Source organism: Vicia villosa, linkage group LG3, assembly GCF_029867415.1.
Source record: "Vicia villosa cultivar HV-30 ecotype Madison, WI linkage group LG3, Vvil1.0, whole genome shotgun sequence".
Taxonomy (NCBI): Eukaryota; Viridiplantae; Streptophyta; class Magnoliopsida; order Fabales; family Fabaceae; genus Vicia; species Vicia villosa.
Genome location: NC_081182.1, coordinates 209,031,864 through 209,056,827, shown reverse-complemented (window position 1 = coordinate 209,056,827; position 24,964 = coordinate 209,031,864). Strand labels below are relative to the sequence as shown.

The 24,964-nt window shown below is 36.5% G+C and overlaps 2 protein-coding genes across 3 annotated transcripts; one reads left to right on the top strand and one right to left on the bottom strand.

The window, feature by feature from the left end:
• The first annotated feature begins 6,485 nt into the window (after positions 1-6,485).
• LOC131657236 (G-type lectin S-receptor-like serine/threonine-protein kinase At4g27290) lies at positions 6,486-10,572 on the top strand. Of its 2 annotated transcripts, XM_058926698.1 has the most exons (7): positions 6,486-7,794; positions 8,198-8,318; positions 9,044-9,206; positions 9,284-9,497; positions 9,608-9,845; positions 9,921-10,071; positions 10,142-10,572. In XM_058926698.1, the coding sequence occupies exons 1-7, from the start codon at positions 6,486-6,488 to the stop codon at positions 10,445-10,447; spliced, it is 2,502 nt and encodes an 833-aa protein (XP_058782681.1). In that variant the 3' UTR covers positions 10,448-10,572. The 2 variants fall into 2 exon arrangements, with proteins under 2 accessions (XP_058782681.1, XP_058782679.1); XM_058926696.1 differs by lacking the exons at positions 9,044-9,206; positions 9,284-9,497 and having other exon boundaries at positions 8,198-8,317.
• Positions 10,573-18,928: 8,356 nt separating this feature from the next.
• On the bottom strand, positions 18,929-22,413 carry LOC131659850 (uncharacterized). Its single transcript, XM_058928974.1, has 2 exons — positions 21,742-22,413; positions 18,929-21,523 (listed from the first exon to the last, which is right to left on the bottom strand). The coding sequence occupies exons 1-2, from the start codon at positions 22,411-22,413 to the stop codon at positions 18,929-18,931; spliced, it is 3,267 nt and encodes a 1,088-aa protein (XP_058784957.1).
• Positions 22,414-24,964: the final 2,551 nt, after the last annotated feature.

The window sequence follows — 24,964 nt, the reverse complement described above, 5'->3', positions numbered from 1 at the left end:
AGCCCACTAAGATTGTTACAGTTCTGCATTTTATGAAACATAACAATTTCCTACTCACTTCTACAGGTTGGAATTGCAGTAGCAATGAGTTTCGCTTCTCCGAATCGCGTTTATTATTAAGAGTGCTACATGATTTATTCTGTGAAATCATAGTATGTTCTATTAGTAATTGTGAGATATTGGATCAAACTCTAGTATGGTCGAAAGGTAGCTTCTTGGTTCGACAGGATTAAGCATGAAGTCGAAGGTTGTTCACATGCTTGTGTCGAAGATGCTAGGGTTGTTAGCATGTTAAATTAGGTTTTAGTGTTTAAACCCTAATTTGTTAAGTTAGCTTGTTTATTAAGTTGGCTTATGTAATGGGCCTTGTGGGAAAAGCTCATTAATTAGTATGTTAGGTTTTGTTATAAATAGCATACTAGTCTCTCATCATTGCTAAGCTGCAAATCCTAATTTAGGGTGAGAGAGGTTATTTGTTATTCTTGTAAACTTGTAATCTTGTTTTAAGAGAAAGTAAAAGAATAGCAGTTATAACCAATATTTGTGTTCTCCTTATCTCCCCTAATTCCCTTTTATATTTTGTTCTTGACATCATTTTTCACAACAAATTGGTGCGGTGAGCGTGGAGAAGATGCCTTTAACAAAGTATGAGATTGAAAAAATCACCGGAGTGAATGATTTCGGTCTGTGGCGCTTGAAGATGAAAGCCCTACTGGTTCAGCAGGGTTGCTTGGAAGCGTTGAAGGGAGAGGCAGCCATGAATGCAGACGGTAGCGGAGAAGACAATGTTGCGGATATGATCACCAAAACATTGCCGAGTTGCAAGTTTTTCCACTGTATGCAGTTGATAAAGCTGCATGAAGAAAGCTAGTTTGTTCCCTTGACGTTGTAGAGTTAGGTCCAAGGTGGAGATTTGTGAGATATTGGATCGAACTCTAGTATGGTCGAAAGGTAGCTTCTTGGTTCGACATGATTAAGCATGAAGTCAAAGGTTGTTCACATGCTTGTGTCAAAGATGCTAGGGTTGTTAGCATGTTAAATTAGGTTTTAGTGTTTAAACCCTAATTTGTTAAGTTAGCTTGTTTATTAAGATGGCTTGTGTAATGGGCCTTGTGGAAAAAGCTCATTAATTAGTATGTTAGGTTTTATTATAAATAGCATACTAGTCTCTCATCATTGCTAAGCTGCAAATCCTAATTTAGGGTGAGATAGGTTATTTGTTATTCTTGTAAACTTGTAATCTTGTTTTAAAAGAAAGTAAAAGAATAGCAGTTATAACCAATATTTGTGTTCTCCTCTTCTTCCTTGTCCTTTATTCATCCCTTATTTTATACTGTGTTCGTGGCATTGAATTCACAACAGTAATCACATTCTATTAGTAATATGTATTTCTAAAAAGTCAATGATAATATTGACAATACCCTCCTTATCCTTAACCTATAATTGTTTCTTGTCTTTCACATTCACTCTTTATAAGAAATGATTGAGTTATCTTTTTAATATATTAATAAAAGAAATGCACAATAGTTAACATTATTTTGAAGAAACCTATTGTTGATCAAATAAGAGTATGTTAAAGTATAATTTCATACAATTTATTTCGTTTATTTTAGATAATTGTCTTAATCCCAATCCTCTTTTTTCAATCAAAGCACAAACTTTGTTTTAAGAAATGGTGATTAGTTTTCCTAGTTTCAATACAACCAATCCATATAAATTTCTATAAGCTTCTTAGACCAAAGATACATTTTAAGACTCTAACTTAGTCTTGATTTTATCAGCTGTTGGTTGAAGATGGATGCAATTTGGTCTTATGTGATTCCTCATGTCAAAATCTTGATAATTTGAGTTTTTTTACATAATGTCTTGCTACTAATGATAATCTTAGAAAAAAAGTTTTCGCTATGGTGTGGTGTTCTAAGGTTGCTATTGTATCAATATTTTGAAGACACTCACTATTTTTTTTTAAATTTCTTTGGCCACCTCCCAACCTTCTAGTCCACCTCTGGTGAAAAACCCAAACTACCCCTGACTTCGGAAATGCATTTCCGAAATGCAAGAAAAAGATGTTTTCGGAGATGCATATCCGAAAGCGCCTTTTTTTATAAAAAATTTGACTTATTTCGAAAATGCATTTCCGAAAACACCATTTCGGAAGTTCATTTCCGAAATATTGCGCGTTTTGCAGATTAAGCAAAACAGCCCCCTCCCCCCAAATCATTTACCCTAAACCAATATCAAACTCAACTCCTCTGAGATTTTCTGCAAACCCACTTCCAAGGCTGCATCAAAGGCTCCAATCACCTTGCTATACTACATTCAAAAGCCCTCCAATCACTCAATTTGTAAGTTTTATATTTGTTAGATCCATATTTCAAATGCATGTTAGGGTTGTTTTCAATTGCATAAATGATATAGGGGTAGGTTGTTAGTAGTATTTAGGTTGTTTAGAAGCATTATGGGTTGTTTTGAAGTTTGATTTTGGGGTCTGCCATTGGAGGTTGCAGAGAAGTTCTGCGCAGGGGTGTTTCGGAAGTTCATTTGCGAAAACACCTCCATCCCAGTTTCGGAAATGAACTTCCGAATTGTATCAGAAGTGCAATTTTTTTAGTTTTTTCTTTTGTCTCGCATATTAATCGATTTCAATTGTTTACAGGAACATGTCGGGCGGCGGCGCAGCTGGCGTCGACACAGGGACGGGGGCAGGACCGGGGACGACGTGTGCGAGTTCCCGTGGACGTGGGAGAGGGTACCTCTTCATCTGGATCTAGGAGTCGGCTGGCTCGGGTATCTTCTTCCCGCCAGCGAGAGGAGGAGGAGGAGGAGCAGGAGGAGGAGGTGGCAGTGCCATACCACGAGCCGGAGGGGGTACCGGATGTTGACCCTCCATCCGGGGAGGAGGATGAGCAGGAGGACAGTTGCCCGGGAGGGCCCTTTGACACTTCCGTGCTGATATCCTACCGCGATCACGTCGCTCGGCGTATCTGGGAGGGAGAGGTATTTTTTTAATTTAACCGTTTATAATTTAGACGTTTATTCGATATTTTCTTAACGGTCTATTTAACATATGCTTTTATTTGTTTTTTTTGTAACAGGAGAGAGATCCTTTGAAAATGGTGAACCACGCCCGGAATATTTTCAGTCTGTTTAAACCAGCAGCTGAGTGGTTTAACGACGCAGTGCGAGGTTCAGGGCTTAGCGGGCTCTGCATGACGGGGTACACCACCATCAGCCACGACATGCAGGGGGCATTTGTGGAGCGCTGGCATAAGGAGACGTCTTCTTTCCACTTGCCGGTTGGGGAGATGACGATCACCTTGCATGATGTGCAGTGTCTTCTCCACCTGCCCATCAGGGGGCGCTGTTGACCCACTCCCGGATCCAGAGGGTCGAGGCCAGTCAGTGGATGGCGCTCTATTTGGGCATGGAGCCCGAAGTTGCTGACTTCGAGTGCATCACGACAAATGGGCCTCATATCCGGTTCACCACACTGAGCCGCTATTTCGAGCACCACCTGGACGCAGCGGCCGATGCCGAGGAGGCGGGTGACGATCTATTCACATAGTATCACCGCGGCTGCGCTCTCCGGTGCTGGTACATGTTTGTGGTAGGCGCTGCATGCTTTGTGGACAAGAGTGCAAGGTACGTCGACGTGACCTACCTCCGCTACTTCATGGACCTGGATACCGTTCACTAGTGGAACTGGGGGGCAGCTACTCTGGCATACCTCTACCAGAAGCTGAATGAGGCCTCCAACTGGAGGACAAGGCAATTGGTCGGATCCTGCACATTACTTACGGTACGTTTCATTTTATTTGTTTCGTATTTATTTATGTTTCGTATTTATTTATAATACATTATCGTGTTTCTGTTTCAGAGATGGATCATCTCCTACTTCTCCCGCATCCACGGCTTCCACATCGATCCTGTGTACGTTGATGCCATGCCCAGGGCCGCCAGATACATTCTCCAGAGGGGGAACAATGCGGTGGGACCATACCGTGGATACCTGGACCGCACGATGCACGACGACGTCACCTGGAGGCCGTTCAGCGACTACGCTCAGGTTGTCCCCTTTGACGACATTGCTTTATATTCAGGCTGGTTGGCATGCGGGACCGGCATCATGGTCCGGTATCTCCCTGAGCGGTGCATGCGTCAGTTCGGATTCGTGCAGCAGATACCCAGGTCACCCTTTGAGGCTGCTCCCGACACAGTGACCCGAGTGCATCTCACTGCAATATGGGAGGACTGGCAGCATCATGTGGTACCGCAGGAGTACTGTTGCACTCGGGTCGCACAGGACTGACACAGTGTGGAGGGATACGTCACATGGTTCTACCGGGTGTCACATCCTCTGCTCCCGACGTTCCCGACGCTCCTAGGCCAGCACACGAGGAGATCCTGGAGAACCAGCAGGCCGAGGATGACCACTACATTGATCTCATGCCGATCTGCCAGCAGATAGAGATGCTTGGGCGGGACGCGTTGGATCGAGGTGTCGTTCATCAGGGTGGTCCAGAGGCAGTCGCCGTGATGGAGATGATCGTCACTGATGCGGGCCGTGCAGCGACATACAGGCGGCAGAGGAGGTCCCAGGGAGAGAGGGTTAGGCACACCCAGTAGTGGTCAGGTTTATTTATTTTTTGTTTTCGGATTGTATCTTTAGCACACTATTTTTATTTGGATTTGGATCGGCTTGTATATATTACTTTTTTTATCATATTAGTTTTTTCTGTTTATATGTCGCTTATTTTATTTCCCGGTTTCATTTAATTAAAAATACGAGACTGTTAAGAAAAACATAAAAAAAACACAGTTTCTGCATAATTCGGAAGTTCATTTCCGAAACCCCCCAAAATCTGAACAAAGGTGTTTTCGGAAGTTCATCTCCGAAAACACCCCCATGAGGTGTTTTCGGAGATGCACTTCCGAATTGTGGAAATTTTTTTAAAAAAAAAAATCTTCGGAAATTCATTTCCGAAGCAGGGGTAATTTGGGTTTTTCGCTGGGGTGACCCCATAGGGAGGTGGCTAAAGAAATATATTTTTTTTTTCTATTGGTCTTTAGATTTACACATTTCTAATTGGTTTTCAGCTATCCTTGAAAGGTCATTGGACCTCATTCGAGGCATAATCTTCTTTCCATAATGAATGGATTCCAACTTAATAATTTAATATTGTTAGCAATTACTAACATTATTTAAATCTTAATCACCTCTGTGATAAAACATTCACACCCCCTGTGACCAAGGAAACTCAAATAGAAAGATCACACTTTCCTATCAGAGAACTTAGTTAAGCACCATAACTAAGAATAATACTTGATATTTCTTAAAAGCTTTGATCAAGAACAGAACATAACTCTCATGCTTAAAATCTTTAAGAGTGAGAACAAAAACTCAACTCATTACCTAAAGGCTTCTAATACACCCCCTCACGCCCAACATTCTTTTGGACTTGGTGCGTGGATATTAACGGTAGGCGGCCCATGGTCCGATCGGTAGGCTCTGATACCATATTAGAGTTTGACCTAACTCATCCTTACAAAACTAGATGGTAAGGTGAAAAATGTCACTCTATATAAACTCTTTCAATGCTCTATCTCCAACCAATATGGGACTTTAGGATCTTCCTAATACATCCCCTCACACCCAACATTCTTTATGGGCTTGGTGCGTGGATATTAACGGTGGGCGACCTATGTTCCGATCGATAGTCTCTGATACCATATTAGAGTATGACCTAACTCTTCCTTACAAAACTGGTTGGTAAGGTGAGGAGTGTCACTCTAAATAAAGTATTTCAATGCTCTATCTCCAACCAATACGAGACTTTAGAATCTTCGTAATAGATTCAAATATTTTTATATACGGAAAAATTATAAACACCGATTTATAATCTCTTTTAAAAATATTAAACTTTTTGGTTAAACAATTTTCTCTTTTTATCATTTTTTATTGGATTTTGAAAACAACGTGCATAACACACAAGTACATGTGCGAATGCACGAGTATCTAGACCAGAACTTGTGATAACCTACGAGTTATTACATTTTTTGTACAATTAAAAAAGTAAATAATTAAATTTAAAATAATGTATAAATTCAAACATGAAAAAAAGTATTTTTTTTAATTATTTATAATAATAATATTTTTTTTAAAAAATAAATAAAAAAATGAGCTATATATTATTGATGTGATAATTTCATATATGTTATCAATGTAATTAAGAGAAATATATATTTTTTAAAAATTAATTAAAAATATTTTTTTAATAAATTTATTATTGATCTAAATATTTTTATAAATAATATCAAAACATAAATAATATTTACATAAGAAAATATACAAGAAAATATACGGACAAAAATGTTCGTACCGTACAGTATCCTACTAATTTTTTTTTAGTAATAAAATCACCACATCTTACTGACGAGTCATATTTAAACACAAACCATGTATGCATAAAATTCAATCTCTCCAAATGGCCAATATTCTTCCTATCAAATTTCTTGTTATTTCCAATATAGTTTTATTATTGTTCTTCTCTCAATTATCCACCGCAATTGATACTATCACCCAATTTCAATCTCTTGATGATGGAAACACCTTGGTTTCTAGTGATGGAACTTTTGAGTTAGGATTTTTCAGACCAGGTAGTTCCACAAATCGCTATGTTGGAATATGGTACAAAAACATCTCAAATAGAAGAATAGTTTGGGTTGCAAACCGTGATAATCCAATCAAAGACGACAATTCCAACTCAACCATGTTGACCATTAACAAGGAAGGAAACCTTGTACTACTTACCAACAACAATAAAACTCTTGTTTGGTCAACAAACATCACAACACAATCTTTGTCTTCTACAAGTTCACATGTGGCTCAACTATTAGATAATGGAAATTTTGTAATCAAAGACAACAATAAGAAATTTCTATGGCAAGGTTTTGATTTTCCTTGTGATACTTTGTTGCCGGATATGAAGCTTGGTTGGAACTTAGAAACCGGTCACAATCGTCGATTAACTTCGTGGAAAAATTGGGATGATCCGTCTTCGGGAAACTTAACTTGGAGTATTGTCCTTAGTAGTAACCCGGAAGTTATATTAAAAAAAGGGTCAACTGAATTTCACAGGAGTGGTCCTTGGAATGGAATTGGGTTTAGTGGAGCGCCCGCATTAAGTGTAGCTCAAAATGTTGAACCAAAATTAGTGAACAATTCAAATGAAGTTTACTTCACATATAGTCTTGTGAGCAAGAGTAAGCTTTTAATAATTTATCTGAACCAAACAATTGGTTTTCGCGAACGCATTGTATGGACTACAGAAGAAAATGTTTGGAAGATTTTTGAGCAGGTGCCCAGGGGAGATGGTTGTGATATTTATAATTCTTGTGGATCTTATGGAAATTGTAATCCTATTAAGTCTCCAGTTTGTGAGTGTTTAGATGGGTTTAAGCCCAAATCGTCACAAAATTTGGACACATATAATTGGACACAAGGTTGTGCGCGCAAAATTCAACCCATATTTAAATGCATGGTGGGAGATGGTTTTACAAAATTTTCTGGATTGAAATTACCGGAGACAACACATACTTGGGTTGATGCTAAAATGAAACTAGAGGATTGCAAGAAAAAATGCTTAAAAGATTGTTCTTGTACAGCTTATTCAAACTTGGATGTTAGAGGAGATGGCAGTGGTTGTTGTTTATGGTTTGGTGATCTTATTGATTTGAGACACGTTTCATCAATTAATCCAGATCTGTATGTTCGAGTGAATGCTTCTTCAATAGGTAAATTCTATGTTTTTTTATGTTTAATTATATTTATAAAATATGTTGGATTTCAATTATAGTTAATACCTTAGTTTAGTTCCTTATCAATATTTTTACTTTCATAAAAATGTTTTTCTATAAACCTCATAATTAAAAATCTTAAACATGAGAGACTTAAGGATTTGTTCCTATTAAAGTTTCAAGTTTGAATCAAGCTAATAATTAATAATTTTTAAGTTGGTAAATTCTTACTAAATTTTGCTTTGTCTTTCAATTGAGTCCTTTGGTAATGGTATTGATTTTTTCAAAGTCATATGTTTGAATTTTATTTTGTATTAACAATTTATGTATTAGAGTAATAATGGGTCAATATTTTATCTGAGATTTGACAAGTTCTATTGTTTTGATTCAAATGGAGAAGTTTCTGGTGGACATAAGAAAAGTCATACTTTGACAATTGCAATCACTATTCCGTTGGTCATTGTTTTCCTGCTTGTGACCATAGTCTTCTACATTTACAAGAGAAAAAGAAAGCAAAGAGGTAAATTTCTTGACAAAAAGACATTTTATTTCAACTTCATGATCTAAATAAATTATTAACAAAACTAATACTACCATAAAAATACCTCATTTCATAAATAACTCACTCATCCACCATCTTAATAATCCTTAATATTTTGAGGATTATTTGGTGTGTATTCCGAATTATCTTTTCTTATTCTAGAGACGAAATATTTATAGTTTTATGATTTTAGATTTGAGGACTTTTGAGAAGTAATAACAACTCCACCTTAACTAAAAATTTGTTATCCGCCTATTTCATGGGAGATTATAACTAAGATTTCTTGCCCATAAGATTAAATGTTATCAACACGTCACTTCGTCACTTGTCTGTTTTTCTTCCAGACGAGTAGCCAATACAGTGAGTATTATGTTTGGGTGTCATATTCTGAGACGGCCGCCCTATGAGATTAGACCCACTAATATATATATATATATATATATATATATATATATATATATATATATATATATATATATATATATATATATATATATATATATATATATATAACACAATGTATAATAATATCGTTATAACATTTATATAACAATGTCTTTGTCTTTTTTTAATTTATATTTGACCACCATTCATTCACCCTAAATTTTATGAATTACATTTCTATTACATAAAGTTATTTAGAAAATAAACATCATATCTATCTATTTATGTATCTATCTCAATATGATATTGATATTATTTAAAAATAGAAGATAAATCAAAGAACATCATTTTAACGAAAAAGAAAAAGGAAGACGAACAAGATTTTGAGCTTCCTTTCTTCAATCTTTCTACAATGATTGATGCCACCAATAACTTTTCAAATGATAACAAGCTTGGAGAAGGTGGTTTTGGGCCAGTATATAAGGTAAATAACAACTTGGTATAATACATGAGAAAATGCTTGAGTCTCATTTTCCAACATTTTTTTACTATAAAATTTAGGGTATACTTGCTCTAGAAAGACGAGAGATTGCTGTCAAAAGGCTTTCGAGAAGTTCTAAACAAGGAACAAAAGAGTTTAAAAATGAAGTTATATTATGTTCAAAACTTCAACACCGAAATCTTGTCAAAGTTCTTGGTTGTTGTATTCAAGGAGAAGAGAGGATGCTTATATATGAATATATGCCTAATAGAAGTTTAGATTCGTTTATTTTTGGTTCGTATCTCTATTAAGCTTTTTCATTATCATACAATTAAGATAAACGTTAAAATTCTTTTCTATTTTGGAAATATAACACTTATCAATAAAATGCACATTCTTAACAGATCCAACTCAAAAGAAACTTTTAGATTGGTCTAAGCGCTTTAACATCATATGTGGAATTGCTCGTGGACTTCTTTACCTTCATCAAGATTCTAGATTGAGGATCATACATAGAGATCTAAAACCAAGTAATATTTTGTTAGATAGTGATATGAATCCAAAGATTTCTGATTTTGGCTTGGCAAAAATTTGTGGTGATGATCAAGTTGAAGGAAATACAAACAGAGTAGTCGGGACACAGTAAGTATTTTCACTAATATTTTATATTCAACGGAATTTTTTTAATTCAATTTAACAATTGTTTGGATTTTTCAGTGGTTACATGGCTCCTGAATATGCCATTGATGGACTATTCTCCATAAAATCTGATGTATTTAGCTTTGGCATTTTGTTGCTAGAGATTGTAAGTGGAAAGAAAAATAAAAGACTTACATATCCAAGCAGCAATCATAGTCTTGTAGGACATGTGAGTAACACAAACAACTTTTATTTTCCCTTAATGAAATTGTTGATAATTATTTTTTGAACTTTTGCAGGCTTGGAGGTTGTGGAAAGAGGGAATCTCAGAAGAATTGATTGATGATTGTGTTGGGGACTCATTTATTCTATCTGAAGCCTTACGTTCCATACAAGTTGGTCTTTTGTGTCTACAATATCATCCAAATAATAGACCTAATATGGCATCGGTGCTTGCAATGTTAACAAATGAAATAGTTTTATCTCAACCAAAGGAACCTGGCTTCATTAAAGAAAGGGCCTCCACAGAGGGAAATTCTACAACCGAAAATTTAATTTCTTCTTCAATCAATGAAGTCACTATTTCATTATTGGATGTTAGATGAAAATGTTATTTTATCTACTTGTATGTTAATGTCATTTTGACTTGTTCATAGAGGTTAACAGAATAATGACTCTTCTAGTTTATTTTAGAAGTAAATCTTATAGGTATATTTTTTTAGTTTGTTTGATATAATTATTATTGTGTGGTTGATGTTGTTATTTTACTACGACTGTAGGTAGGGGTGGCAAACGGGCATGCCCGCCCCGTTTAGGTCCGCCCCGCAAAATCCCGCGAAAAAACGGGGTGGGGCGGGGCGGGCATATTAGAGAGTGCGGGTCTAAAACCTTGCTCCGCCCCGCAAAAAAAGTGATGGCGGGGCGGGAAAAGCCCGCGGACATTGAACCTTTTAGGCCTAAAAATAGTAAAATTGAATGAAAAAGCTCATGCCCGCAAAAAAATGGGGCGGGGCGGGGCGGGCATACTAAAGGGAGCGGGCCTAAAACCTCCACCCGCCCCGCGAAAAAATGCGGGTAAAACGGGTTTTCCCCGCGGGCCGGGCCCGTTTTGCCACCCCTAAGTGTAGGTAAACTTATATAAGCATTGTATAGTGACTTTATTAAAAGATATGCATAATAAGAATGTTTTAAATTTTCTTTGAGTGTTCTATTGTTATTTTCTTTTCTACTTTATAAATCCTAATTTAACAATATATGTAGGAAAAAAGTTATCACATTTGATCATCTAAACATTTTATACAAACCATTTGTATTTTCCTTCACCCAATTGCAGGAGGGGGTCTTCCAAAATATTAGAGTAATTTGGGGGGCTTTTGGTATATTGGCATGAAACTTAAGGTTGTTGATTATTTGGTGGTCCTCTAAATCAAACCCAATGAAACTAGTGTCCTATTGAGTGTTCATCTTGATTAAGGTAAAATTGTAGCTTTTATATTGTATAATTGAGGCCTAAGATTGTTGAATTGAAGAATGTCTCTAGTCAGCTAGATTGTGTGGATTGCATGAATGACTCATGTTATTATAATGTTTTTTATTTGGATTTACTAGGCATGTGAAAGTGGTGAGGATTGTTTCTCTATTAATTCTGCATCTCAAAATGTTGCGCAACCAATCTCATGTTGAGTTTGTAAGAGGACAATGGAAGAAAAGATGTTCATTTTATTCATATGCATTGATACATAGTGAACAAATGGATATTTTTATGCGTTTTTTATTGACGAAGTGACTTCAAACATAAGAAATGAGGTGAATTGAGTTATATAGTTATTGATTATTTTTTTTTGCAATAGATTAATTATAGGGATGAAGATGAAGTAGAGATTTACATGCAAAAGATAAATTAAACAAATATAGAAGAGTTATAGAGATCACGTGAGGATTTATATTTTTTGGATTTAAACCACATGTCCTAATTCAATCCATAAGAGTTTTCCTTTGAAATGTCCACTAATAGCTTGAACTTTTACCCCAGGATCAACCTAAAATCTCCTTACATCAAGCTTTTTCAAAGATTCAAGTTAGAACCCTTATATTACTCACATGTTGCAAAAATAACTAAGTTATTGAATTACAATTATAGTATACAATCTGATCAAAATAGGGGTGTTCATGATTTAAGAGCTGCACTGAATTGAACCAAATTAATGGTTCAATTCAGTTTTTAAAAACCACTTTAATAAAAAACCAATTAACTGTAAAAGCAGTTTCAATTCAGTTTTAAACTAGTTTTGAACCAGTTTATATTTATAAACTAATTTACAATCAATTTCTAGTTATAAATTGGTTTAAAACCAGTTTGTAATTAAAAATTAAATTTATTTTATAAATTATTTCTAAATTGCTTTTTTTAATCACTCTCCCTCTCTCTTTTATATATATATATATATATATATATATATATATATATATATATATATATATATATATATATATATATATATATATATATATATATTTTACTGTACGGTACAAATAATTTAGTTTCTATTGTGTAACTAAATCCATTGTCAAAGATGTTCTTTGTAAAATTTAGTGGAATAATTTATTTGTAAAGATAGTTGCTACTACCATTAATATTTTCTTTTTATTTTATTCAGTACGTGATATCGCAGGATATAGCCAATAGTTTATGCGTTGGTAAAATACCTTTGGATAAATTTTTTATGTTGACAACCCACTTTTCTTAATTGGAGGTAACTTCCTTCTTAATTCACTTGCATTTTTTCATGCTGGTGTACAAATACACGTAACCAAAAGATTTTTTTTTTATTTTCCAAAAAGTTATTAAAAAACATTTCTTTTTATTTGTAGAAGAAAAATTATTTATAGTTTTTCTTTTTTATTTTTCAAATAAAAAACTCGAAAAATTTTACATTTTTTTAGTTTAGTAAAAAAATATTTTAAATTCAATTTTAAAAAAAAAAATCAAATTAAAAAAAAAAGTTATGAAGTTTTTAAAAACAATTAGTTAAACAGTTTAAACTGGTTTTTAACTTAAATTTGGTTAACTGGATTGTTTATAATATGTGGTTCAGTTCATTAACCATTTAAATGGTTCAAGTTTTTTGTGGTTCAATGCAATTCAGTTTGAGAATATGATTCAGTTAACTGTATTTTTGCACACCCCTAGATCAAAATAACAAATTACACAACTCTACCTTCCACTCTCTTAGCATTAAGATAATATGGAATATTGTTTACAAAATTTAGACAGGATCAGAGCCTAATTGATTAGATCCAATGTATAGAGCCTATGTATTATTTTCATTTTGATATTAGGGGATTACTCTATGCACCCTTAGTGGTGCTCATGCACTTTAGTGAACAATAAACAATGCTCCTAAAATTTGGAACTTAACCATCAAACACACCGAAAATGCAAGCAAAGTCAAGTCTCAAACCCGTGGCATAAACGAAAATATTCGGAGGTTAAGCTCTATATTTTTATGGAAGTTAACTTTCGGAATCCTCCCTGTTATCCCACACCAAAAGCAATTGTAAAATGAGAAGAACAACATAAATTAACACACCTCTTTATTATGACATACATAAAATTCGTAATATTAAATAGATTTTCATTATCAAGAATTTGTTGACAAGTCTCAACATCTTTATAATATTTTTTATTGATCTCGCAACCTTCGCGTCCATCTCGATTGGACACTTTGTTTAGTAATAGCGAAATTTACTCCACATAATTGTTAAATCTTCATCGGTCTTTAGCTCAAACTTATTGAACTGTATCTTTCTTTTGTTGTAAAATAAGTGAGAACGATAATTGAGGTGTGTAATGCCCGGAAAAATAATTATTCGCTTAATTTAGACATTTGTGATGGTTATGGAAATTTTCGTGTTTTTGGACGATTTAGTCGGTATTAGTTCGGAATAGCGGATCGATATTTAATTGGAAATTTTAATATTTTTGGTATTAGAAATATTATTGAGCTAATATCTAGCGTATTCGGAATTTTTCGAGTAATTGAGATTAGACCGGAAATATGAGGCTTTGAGTAATAAGTCGGTATATTAAATAATCGAATTTTTTGTTTTAAGGGAAATAAGTGGAATATCCTTAGAATTAGTATTTTAAATTTATTTTAAGTGAGTGAGTTTATTGGGCCTATTTTGACTAAGTGAATAATAGATATGTGGTATTAATTATTAAGCCCAATGTATAATAAAAATAGGTTTCTAGTGTAGAAAGGGGTTTAAAGAAGAGTAGAGAAAACCAGAAAAATATAGAAATCATTTTGAAGAGAGGAAGTTAGGTCTTGAAGAGGAGAAGCCAAGCTTAGAGAGATTCCAATCTAAGTACTAGGGTTTGTAGAGTTTTCTTCAATTCAAACAAGGTAAGGGTGGAGTTCTCTTCTTATAATGGGGCTTATGAGCAATTATATGTTGGGAATTAGGAATTTAGGTTAATATTTTGCTGTGATAATTTGTTACCGAAACTTGAAAATTCTGTTCTAGCTGTTTGTTGATGTTTGCTACTGGTTGTGTATACTGTGAATGCTAAACTTGTGTCATCAAACGTGGGTATGGTACATGACGACGGTCGGCAGCGGCACTGCCTTGACTGTCTGACGGACGACAAGCAAGGTGGAAAGGCCAACACCATTTTATGCGACAACCGACAGCCTTTATGTAGGATTAAGCCATGTGATTTTGTTTTCTTTCTGAGCTGTTTCACATATTACATATTCTACTGTTTGTTTCATACTGTCACCTAGGTACATATATAATGCTAATGTATAATGGAAAATGAAACATATTTATAAGGTGAAATAGAATTGAAGACAGTAGATATTAGAATTAGGAATAGGAAGTGTGTAATATAGAAATAATAAAATGAAAAACAGCCGAATTAAGCGGTATAATTAGTTGTCCAAAATTTGATGAAAATTTACGTGGTAGCTAAGTCTAATTAGTACATTAACGTGGTGGTGTTCTTTTGTCGAAATTGTGATATTAATCGATCGATTAAATTAATAGTTTAATTAATTTTTTTAGTAAGCCTATTTAATTGGAATAAACTTGAATTTAGATTAACTATTCGGTTTAGCGGTAAATTACGGTATCTTGTGAGTTTGACCGTGAATGTGATTGTTGTGAATATCTTTGTGATTCTTTTGCTAATGGTATCGTCCGTTAATTTGATGAATTGTCGGAATTGTTCCGTTATATGAAGTTGTTGTATTATGTGTGAAGTGTATTACCTTTAATAATCAGTAATAATTGTGATATGGGCGTGTGCCTAGTGACGAATATTTTTGTGAAGTAAATGATGATGATGGTGTTGTGTGATGTTCGGTTCATCGAGTCGCATGCATTTGCATATTTATTGTGACGACCTGGATTGACAAATTAGTGACGAAGGCTTATGCCTTGTGCCTCAGAATTGGGCAATTGGTGACGGGGGTTGAAGCTCCGACTGTTACCACATGCATATACACGAGTCATGTCCCATGTGTCTAATGTGATTTATACATTGTGAAGTTTTGTGACTATATTGTGATTGTATTTGATGACTTGATAGATGATGGAAGTATGTGAAAATGTGAATTGATAATTTTGTGAATAGTATGATAATATCAATACTTGTGAATGCGATTAACCGAATATGTCTAATTTCTGATATATGATTTATCATGCGCTCAATTATATGAATTGATATCTCACCCTTTCTTTGTTTTACCGTTGCCTTTATATTGGTAACGTGCAGGTGATTCGCATTGAAAAGAGGTTAGCCGAGTTGGTCTTGTGTTGTTATCGCTCTGATACATAACACTCGGGGGACGAACACATTGATTTACTTGTTTTTGGATTATTATGTCTTGGCAAATACTTGAATTATCTTTTGAGATTGTCACTTTAATTGTGTTAATTGTTGAATTAAGGGGCTATGAATCCTTGAACTAATTGTTGAGTTTCCGTTGCACTTCTATGGAAGTTGATTCATGTTAAAGACTAGTATTTTGATGTTGTCGGTTCTTTCGTATATTATGAATGCTATGTATCCGCTTTATGCGACGAGGTGATTTGTCCTTGAGAATGAATATGTGATACATCAATTGTTTCGTTTGTGAATTTTTATACTCTGATTTTATTTAAATTTCGTGGGTAGAATTGGGGTGTTACAAGGTGGACATCTCTAAGCTTCACAACCTACACTCTTGGAGTGGCTAGTTCTTAGATGGGGTACGTCCATTGCACTTCAAGTATGTTCTGCCTAGTGAAATCCAATTTCACAAACATAGTATATGCCTTATTGTCGAGGATTATAATAGTATTCGTATATGCAAAATTTCTTTTAGGAAAAAGATTTATCTAGGTAATAGTAATCATATATAACTTTGAAAGATACTTAACTTATACGAAATGGGAATTGGCATGTTTCCTTGGACAATCGACCTTAGGAAATATGTGTACGACTGTCTAGCGATCAATTTTATCTTTGAAATGATATGAGATCTCTCTTAACCTTAGTGTTTTGCCTATATCTTCTCTGCATGTTATTATTTACCATGCTTTGGCATGTTGTATATGTTTTCTCTAACCAAAAAGGGTGTTCCATTGCAGGGTAGATGACTCGTCCGATCATGAATGTCATTTCCTTGCTATAGGATTTGAACCTGAATATCCTATAAATCCCAGGGCAAACACATATGAATGGTACCAACTTGTGCCCAACCGAGGTGGTTATCCGTTTGTTTAGGTGGTATCAAACATGCTTAGGCAATGTTAGTACGATCAAAACTTATACAACTTTAGCTCTTAGAAGTTCCTTTGCTATTACGATGCTAGAGAGCCATTTCGTGTAACCTAAATCATAGATGGAATTGGTCATCTCCAATAGCATTTGGATTACACTTGTGATATTGTTGAGTGGTAGAACAAGTTTCTTTTAACGGTGTCATTGTTTAACAATTATGGGAATAAGGATTTGGTTGCAAATTCAGTGAGATTAACTTGGGAAAACTAATCAATGTTCTGGTTGGAGTAAATCTAGATCTAAGATTAGGAGATCATGGTAAATTGTATGATTCTGATATTGGTTCTCTAACAGAGAAAATTTTATGTGCAAGAACAAAATGGTGGTCAGATAAGCAGAACTGAGTGTTATGTCATGGTGGAGTTGTGATTCTGATGTTGTGAATGAAGGTAACCTGCAAGGTTTGCACTCAAACACTCAAATGAAAAGAGTGTACCTGAAATGACGCGCTAATATTGTTTTTATAAGAGGATTTGTTGGTAAGTGAAATAAATAAAAAAGAATGGAATACTGATGACCGTAGAATAAATCTCACAGTGTTTACTGGATTTCTAATAGGAGTCACACGAATTCAATTAGGACACTTTCTTAGTGCCTTTATTATTGACAATTTCTCATCCCACCCTTATATATTCTCCCAGACCCTACGCGAAATTCCCAAAATGCCATTTTTTCGGAGATGCATCTACGAACGCACCAAAAATGATTATTTTTTCTCAATAAAATTCAAAGATGCACAACCAAAGTCATTTAATGGTGTGTTTAGAGATGCATATCCGAATATACCTTTTTTAAATTAAAAAAAAAAGAAGTTTGGAGATGTATATCTGAACTAGGTGGACATATTTAAAGGTCGCGCCAGAACCCTTTCCTTTGCCTACAAACTATGGAAAATCTTATTCACTTGTAACTGCAAATTCTGTGAATACAAGTCTCATTACAAAATAGGGGTTACTCCCTCTATTTATAGTTTTAGGTTGCTTTCTCCCTAATCCAAAATCCAAAACTATAAAAACCCAAAATATTTATTTCTGCTAACACTACAAAATTATGCCCAAATTGAAATACATGTCGAGGCAACTCCTTCGATATTTCGACACACTAGACTAGACTATTTCGACACAACTTTCTTTTTGTCGAACAACCTGCTTCGATGTAAGGGATTACAATTTCTTGTATTCAAGGATTAATAATCATAAAAAACTGTGTTACTTGTCATTATCCGACTGCACCTCAAATTACTCGAGTTTAGAGATGTCAAATGGGTCGGCCCGCCCCAACTCGCTTCGGCCCGGTGGGCGAACGTGTTTTAATGGGCTGGCCCGACCCAATTGCTAAATAGGCCAGATAAAATGAGTCTGGCACATTTTTCAAAGGCCCGTGCGGCCCAATGGGCCAGCCCAGCCCGTATTTCAATATTATAATTTTAATTTTATAAAAAGGATGTAATGGATAAATGCAATACAACATAAGTAAAAAGTCATCATAAACGTATATAAGTGATGTTTAAAATATTTATCCACATATATATATATATATATATATATATATATATATATATATATATATATATATATATATATATATATATATATATATATATATATATATATATGAATACCACAAAATCATCCATGTAAAAGTATAAAGTAACTTAATATTATCACCAATACTTATCAAATTTTTTCTACATCTCACAACCATTTCCTTGATCACATCATTTTGAAAATATATCTTGATCCTCTTTAACTTTTCTTTATGACTTGAAAACACATTTATAAAATCATATCTTATCTCAATCTTTTTTCTCCAAAATTCACCAAAATCTTTTTTAATGGGCCAGCCCGAAGCCCGTTTGTCTCGGCCGGACCCAGCCCATAAAAAACATAGGCCCGGTGGGCTGGCCCAAAAAGACAGGGTCGTCTTTTTTTAAGGTATTTTGCGGCCCAGCCAGCGCTAAATTGTAGGGCTTATGGGCCGGCCCAATGGGCCGAGCCCATTTTGAAAGCTCTACTCGAGTTAATTTGATTTCTCCTCTAAAATATTATATATTAAATGCAACATTAAAGACTTTAAAGAGTACACTCCATGTGCATGTACTTATAGAGACTTTAAAGATTCTTTTACGAAAACTTTTCCTAATAATCTTTTTTTTTTGTAATCAAGGATTATATAAAAAAGGAGACTTTAAAGGAGTACTAGGGGGCAACCCGCAAAAGGGACGAAACCAAGGAAATTACATACCAATTAGTATCTATCTTAAATAATGCAAAGGATCCTTGCAAAGCTCATAGAAATTGTAATTGGAAAACCTAATTTCTCCAAAATTTGACCACTTCCAAACTATAACTTGAATGCTCCAAATTATATCAGAAATATCCCATTTTTCCGACCTGAAAATCACCATATTCCTCCTGCTCCATATACACCAACACACCCCTAACCAAACGAGACTTTCAGCTCCCTTCCTAACTCTGTTAGATCTAAAAGCATTAAACAAAGTAAGATAATTTTCCCAAATACTATATCCAATATCGACATCTATTCCGATCCACCCTAAAATAAATCTCCAAATTTCCTTAGCTATCCTGCATCCAAACAAAATATGATGCAGGGTCTCCTCTTCCTCTTTACAGTAAACACACATACGGTCGGAAAAATCAAAAAACAAACCTCTAATCGATAGCAAATCTTTGGAAGGAAGCCTGTTTATAATCACTATCCAAGCAAAGGCTTTGAATTTGAAAGGAACGACAGCTTTCCAAACCAGGCCCAAGGCCTTCTCTCTTGCCGGATCGTAAATTGAGCCCAATCGTTGTTCAGTGATTAGTTCATAACCCGATCTAACCGAATAGGTCCCTTCCGCCGCCGCCTGCCACACTACTGTATCCTCCTTCCCTCTATCTAGACTGACCGATCTCAATAATTCCAGTAACTCCAAAATCTGAACCTGCAGTACTGTGGTATCCATAACCTGAATTCCCAAATTTCCCCATCTCCAAATCTCCCCATCCCACTCCCCCATATTTCTAACAGTATCGTTTTTCATACTCGACAAAGCATATAAAACTGGAAACCTAGATCTCAAGGAAGTCTCACCACTCCAAATGACTTGCCAGAACAGAATTCGGTTGCCTGCTCCAATAGCAAATCTGCAATTACTGGCGAAAGACCCTTCTTCATGTCTAAACTCCAACCGAGATATATCTTTCCACCATATTGATGCAGACCTGCTATGATTTCCTGAAAAACCAAGTAAAGTGCTGTTGAAACCGTACCTAGCTTTCAATATATTTACCCACATCGAGTCAACCTCACAGAATAAACGCCATTTCCATTTTAACAGTAGAGAGATGTTAAATTCCTCTGTTAACTTCACCCCCAATCCGCCCCTGTTCATCGGCAGACACAAATTTTCCCATCTAACCCAACTTATCTTCCTATTCTCCTCCAGACCACTCCACAAGAATCTATTTTGTAACCTTGTTATCTCCTTACAAACTTGCACAGGTGCCCGATAAAAAGACATGTGAAAGATGTGTAAGCTGCTCAAGACAGACTTCAACAACGTTATCCTGCCTCCCAGTCTCAGAAATCTCCCTTTCCAATTACTTAACCTTTTCTTTAGCTTATTGACTAAGGGAGCCCAAACAGAAATCCTCCTCGGATTGCAGCCGATAGGAATCCCAAGAAAAGTAAAACAGTCCTCTTCGGTAGAGCAAGCGAGAAAGTTGGCCGCCGCATTCAAAATATTCCGATTAACGTTTATCCCGATTAGTTTACTCTTATGGTAGTTAACTCCGAGACCAGATATTAGTTCAAACCCTCTAAGCGCAGATTTCATAGCCCATATGTGCTGCCAGCTTCCATCTCCCACCAGAATCGTATCATCTGCGTATTGCAGGATATTCACCTTACATTCTCCTCTGATATTAATGCCCCTGAAATTCCCCACTTCCGAAGCTCTCCTAACCAGACCCGACAACCCCTCCGCCACTAGAACAAACAGAAAAGGAGACAGCGGGTCTCCTTGTCTTAACCCCCTCGAGACTTTGAACTCCTTAGTCGGACTGCCGTTGACAAGCACAGACATATGACTGTTGAAAACTAGAGATTCCATCCACTTCCTCCAAACAGCACCGAACCCCATTCTAGCCAATAAGTACCTCAAAAAACCCCAACTCACCCTGTCGTACGCTTTTTCGAAATCAACCTTGAAAAGCAAAAAATTCTTCTCTTCCTTTTTAGCATAATCCACAATTTCGTTAGCTACTATCACGCCGTCCAGAAGTTGTCTGCCTGGGACAAAAGCCGTCTGACAGTCAGAAACCAAAACGCTCAACACCCTTTTCAGCCTAGATGCGAGAAGCTTAGCAAGGCATTTATACAAGCATCCCACAAGGCAAATAGGACGGTAATCGTCTAAGCTTAAAGGACATTCAAACTTAGGGATTAAAGTGAGGAAAGAGGAAGTAATAGATTTTGCCAGAATACCATACTTGTGAAAGTCAGAAAAGAACCTGATGAAATCAGATTTCAAGAAGGACCAACACTTACGTATGAACGCGAAGGTGTAACCGTCGGGAGCAGGGCTTTTGGAACCGTCGCAGCTCCAAACCTCTTCTCTAATTTCTTCCTCCGAAAAAGGAGCCTCCAACCCATCAGCTTGAATCCGAGATAAAAGCTTGAAATCCACTCCCTCAGGGATCGGTCTATCTAATTCCTCTTCTTCAAACTTTTTGGAGAAATGCCTCCAAACCTCAAGTTTAATCTCACCTATCTCCTTGATTAATCCCCCTCCGAATTTAACCAACCGATGTTGTTTCTCCTCCTTCTCTCCTTCATAACCCTGTGAAAAAAACTGCTGTTACTATCCCCTTCGTTATCCCACTTAACTCTCGATTTAAGAAAGAGTAAGTTTTCCTTTATTCTGACCTTGGTCCAGAACTGAGCAGTAACCTCACTCCTCCTCCTAACCACCTCTTCAAGTTGATCATCGACACATCTTTCTAAGATACAATCCTCCTCGTTGATGGCATCGACACATTACTTTATCTCCAAATCTACCTTCTCATAAACATCAATGTTCCATCTTTTTAGGCTGCCTTTCAAAGCTTTCAATTTCTCCTTCAAAATGAAATCTCCCCTTCCTTGAATGTGAAGTTTCGCCCACTCTCCCTCAACAAAATCTAAAAACAGATTGTTGTCGAACCACCCTTTGTTGAAAATAAACGGTTTCGGGCCCCAATTCTCCTTTTCCACCACTAACCAAAGCGGACAATGGTCAGAAACATCCCTACTTCCTATGAATTGCCCAACTATTCCCCATTCAGCTATCAGACCTTGGGATAACAAGAACCTATCGATCCTGCTACAAGTCGTGCCGTCCCCACTGTACCAACTGAACTGCTTACCTTTACGAGGTACGTCGACAAGATTCAATTCTTCCAGAAAAGATTTGAAACCTTTAATCTCAGAATTGCGAGCAATATTTGAAGTCCCCTTCCTTTCCAGCGCCGACGCAACCGCATTGAAATCACCCGCCACTACCCAGTCTGCATCCGCGAACTTTGCCTTCAACTTTATCAAGTCTGCCCACAACTTTTTCTTTTGAGATAAAAAGCAGGATGAATAAACATTTATCACGTAAAATGATAAATCTTTGCATCTCAACTTCACCCCAAGAAAGCATTCTCCTTTGAAACTCAGGATTTCCTCGAAAATTTCTTCCTTCCACATTGTAATAAGACCTCATCTACTCCCTGCTGAATTTGCGTATGACCATCCAATCTTGTCCTTCTTCCAAAGGGAATTCACTATCTTTCTATCTACCACTTCCAGCTTTGATTCCTGTATCAGAAAAATATCAGCTTTACCCTGAGCTATAATTAAACTGATCCTCCTCCTCTTAATAAGATTACCGCCCCCTCTAATGTTTAAAGATCCTACTATCATTTCGACGACTTTAATTTCTCCTTCCTCCCCACCAGTTTGCCTTTATCTCTTCTCTCCATTTCCTCTATTTTCTTTTGGTAATCTTTAACAATGTTTCTTGACACCACCCCCAAATTCGTTATTGCTTTCCAAGTTTTGATGCCAACATTTGAGTCAATGTTGTCCCAGAACCTAGTATTGCAATTCACCAAATCTACGTCTGAAATCTGATCGCTGCATAACACTGCTCCTGCAGAAAAGACTTCTTCTTCTTCACTACCGCTAGCCTTCGGCTCTACCCCACCAGTTCCCATTTCTTCCTGTCTCCCTCCATCCCCATGATTCAAATCATCTTGCCCCTTGACACAGAGCAGTCTCTTTTTTACTCTCTTTTTCTTTGTATTTAGTGGACCCAACAAATCCTCCATAGTTTTATTCTTCCTACTCTTTTTAGTTTCAATCTCCTTCCTCTCAATCTCCTTCTGCTTCAACGCTATAATTGAGACACCTTCCATCGTTCCTCCTCTCCTTACTAATGAGTCCAAAGAGCAGCTAATTCTGGATCTTTCCGAGTTAACATCATCCTCTGACAAGCTCCTGCGTAAGTCTTTTGTTTTCTGGATGTCCCCTATAGCTTTATCAAAAGCTCCTGTATCCTCTTCATGGCTTGTTAAAACTCCCTCCATCTCCTTTTCTCCTTCGTTAACAACATGCTGTTGGAGAGCCTGTTCCGAGGGTAGAGATTCTAAAGAATCCCTCTTTACTAACTCCTGCCCCGTAAATTTTTTGCTACCGTTCGTCGACTCCTCAGACATGCCGTCTGACTCCTCCCTACCCTCGAAATATCCTTCTTCACATTCCCAGAGTTTCTCCGAATCTGAAGAGACTTCAGCCCTCTGAACTGGGTTCAAACCGACATTATTGACGCTGATCCTGATCGGTCCGTGCATATCTTCCACTAGCTTGATATTGAAGAGAACACCATCAATGAGCACCTTCACAATTTCATTCAGAACTCTAGAACTCTGAGTACGAACCATAAACCTACCCACATCCATATTGATTGCCTTCAAAGTCTGTTCGTCTGCGCAAATATAGGTGCCAACTCTTTTAGCCAGCATCTCAAAAAATTCGAAGCTCCATGCTTGGCAAGGAACACCAAAAACCCTCAGCCAGGTTACCCTTTCATCATCCACATCCTCCGCTTTCCATTTTCTAATCTCAGTAAACCACTGTTTCCACCAAACCTCCCCCTCAGAAATCAGAGCCTCAATGTCGCCTTCTTCCGCTTCTTCTAGCAAGCAAAGGTTGGCTCCTAAAGGAGTCACCTTAATAGCAAAATACCCCTCCAGCTCAAAACAAGTTTGAATGTTGTATGTCATTCCAGGATTTACCACCTTACCGATGTAGGCCTTAGATAACCTAGCAGAGAGCCCCGCATCAGAAGCGTACTCCAAAGCCCCTTCCACCACCTCCGGTTCTCCGTTCATCTCCTGATTTGAAACCACCACTGCAAAAGACCTCTTGTTCACAAATGAATCTTCCCCTCTGAAGATATTCCTCTGGAGAGATGCTTGAACTCTTTCTTTGCCCATCCCACTTCCTACCGCAACTCCTTCCTTAACGTTCCTCGCAAATCTCGGAGGGTTCGCATGAATCTTGGACCCATCAATGATTATGTTGTCTAACTTTACTGCCAACCTCCTCACATCCACAACCTCCTTGAATCTAGCGAAACCAAACCTTTTGCCAAATTTATTCCTCTTCGGTGGTATCACCACTTCGACGATGTCCCCAATGCACCCAAACAGCTCGAAAATCTCTCTTGCCTTTACCCTGTCTGGAAACTCCGAGAAATAAATAGAGGCACCCTGACCCTCTTCATCTCTTGTCAATCTTCTACCCCCAAAAGGAAAGACGTCCCACCGCTGGGGAAGATTCCTGAAAACCCTCCTCCCTATACTCCTTTGCCAATCCATCAAAGAAGCTCTACAACCCCGAAAAACCACCAGAGAAGAAGATCAAGACTTGAGAACTAGAGTTTTCCTAATAATCTTGATGTCTCTAATTTTCTTTATGCTAAATTGATGACTGCCATTTTATCCATTGAAATTTCTCGCGGCAAAGGTTGATACAACCTTTGGATAAAATGTGACTATGTGCTTTTTTGTAAAGCCTTCTCTAATCCAAAGATAAAATGTGACTTTTTTTTCAATTTTTAATAATATATTTAAAATTTGAAAACACTCCTATAAAAAGAATAAGGAAATTCTATTTTGTTTTATATTTAAGAAAAGAGACAACATATATTTTAACGAAATTATTTTTCAAACCTTTCAATTTTTTTTATCTAGTA

Coding starts and splice junctions, on each gene's coding strand:
- LOC131659850 (XM_058928974.1), bottom strand. CDS start 22,413: ATGTGGAAGGAAGAAATTTTCGAGGAAATCCTGAGTTTCAAAGGAGAA. Junction 21,524..21,741: donor ACATTGATGTTTATGAGAAG/GTAGATTTGGAG, acceptor TTTTTTTCACAG/GGTTATGAAGGAGAGAAGGA.
- LOC131657236 (XM_058926698.1), top strand. CDS start 6,486: ATGGCCAATATTCTTCCTATCAAATTTCTTGTTATTTCCAATATAGTT. Junction 7,795..8,197: donor AGTGAATGCTTCTTCAATAG/GTAAATTCTATG, acceptor CAAATGGAGAAG/TTTCTGGTGGACATAAGAAA. Junction 9,207..9,283: donor GTTTTGGGCCAGTATATAAG/GTAAATAACAAC, acceptor TATAAAATTTAG/GGTATACTTGCTCTAGAAAG.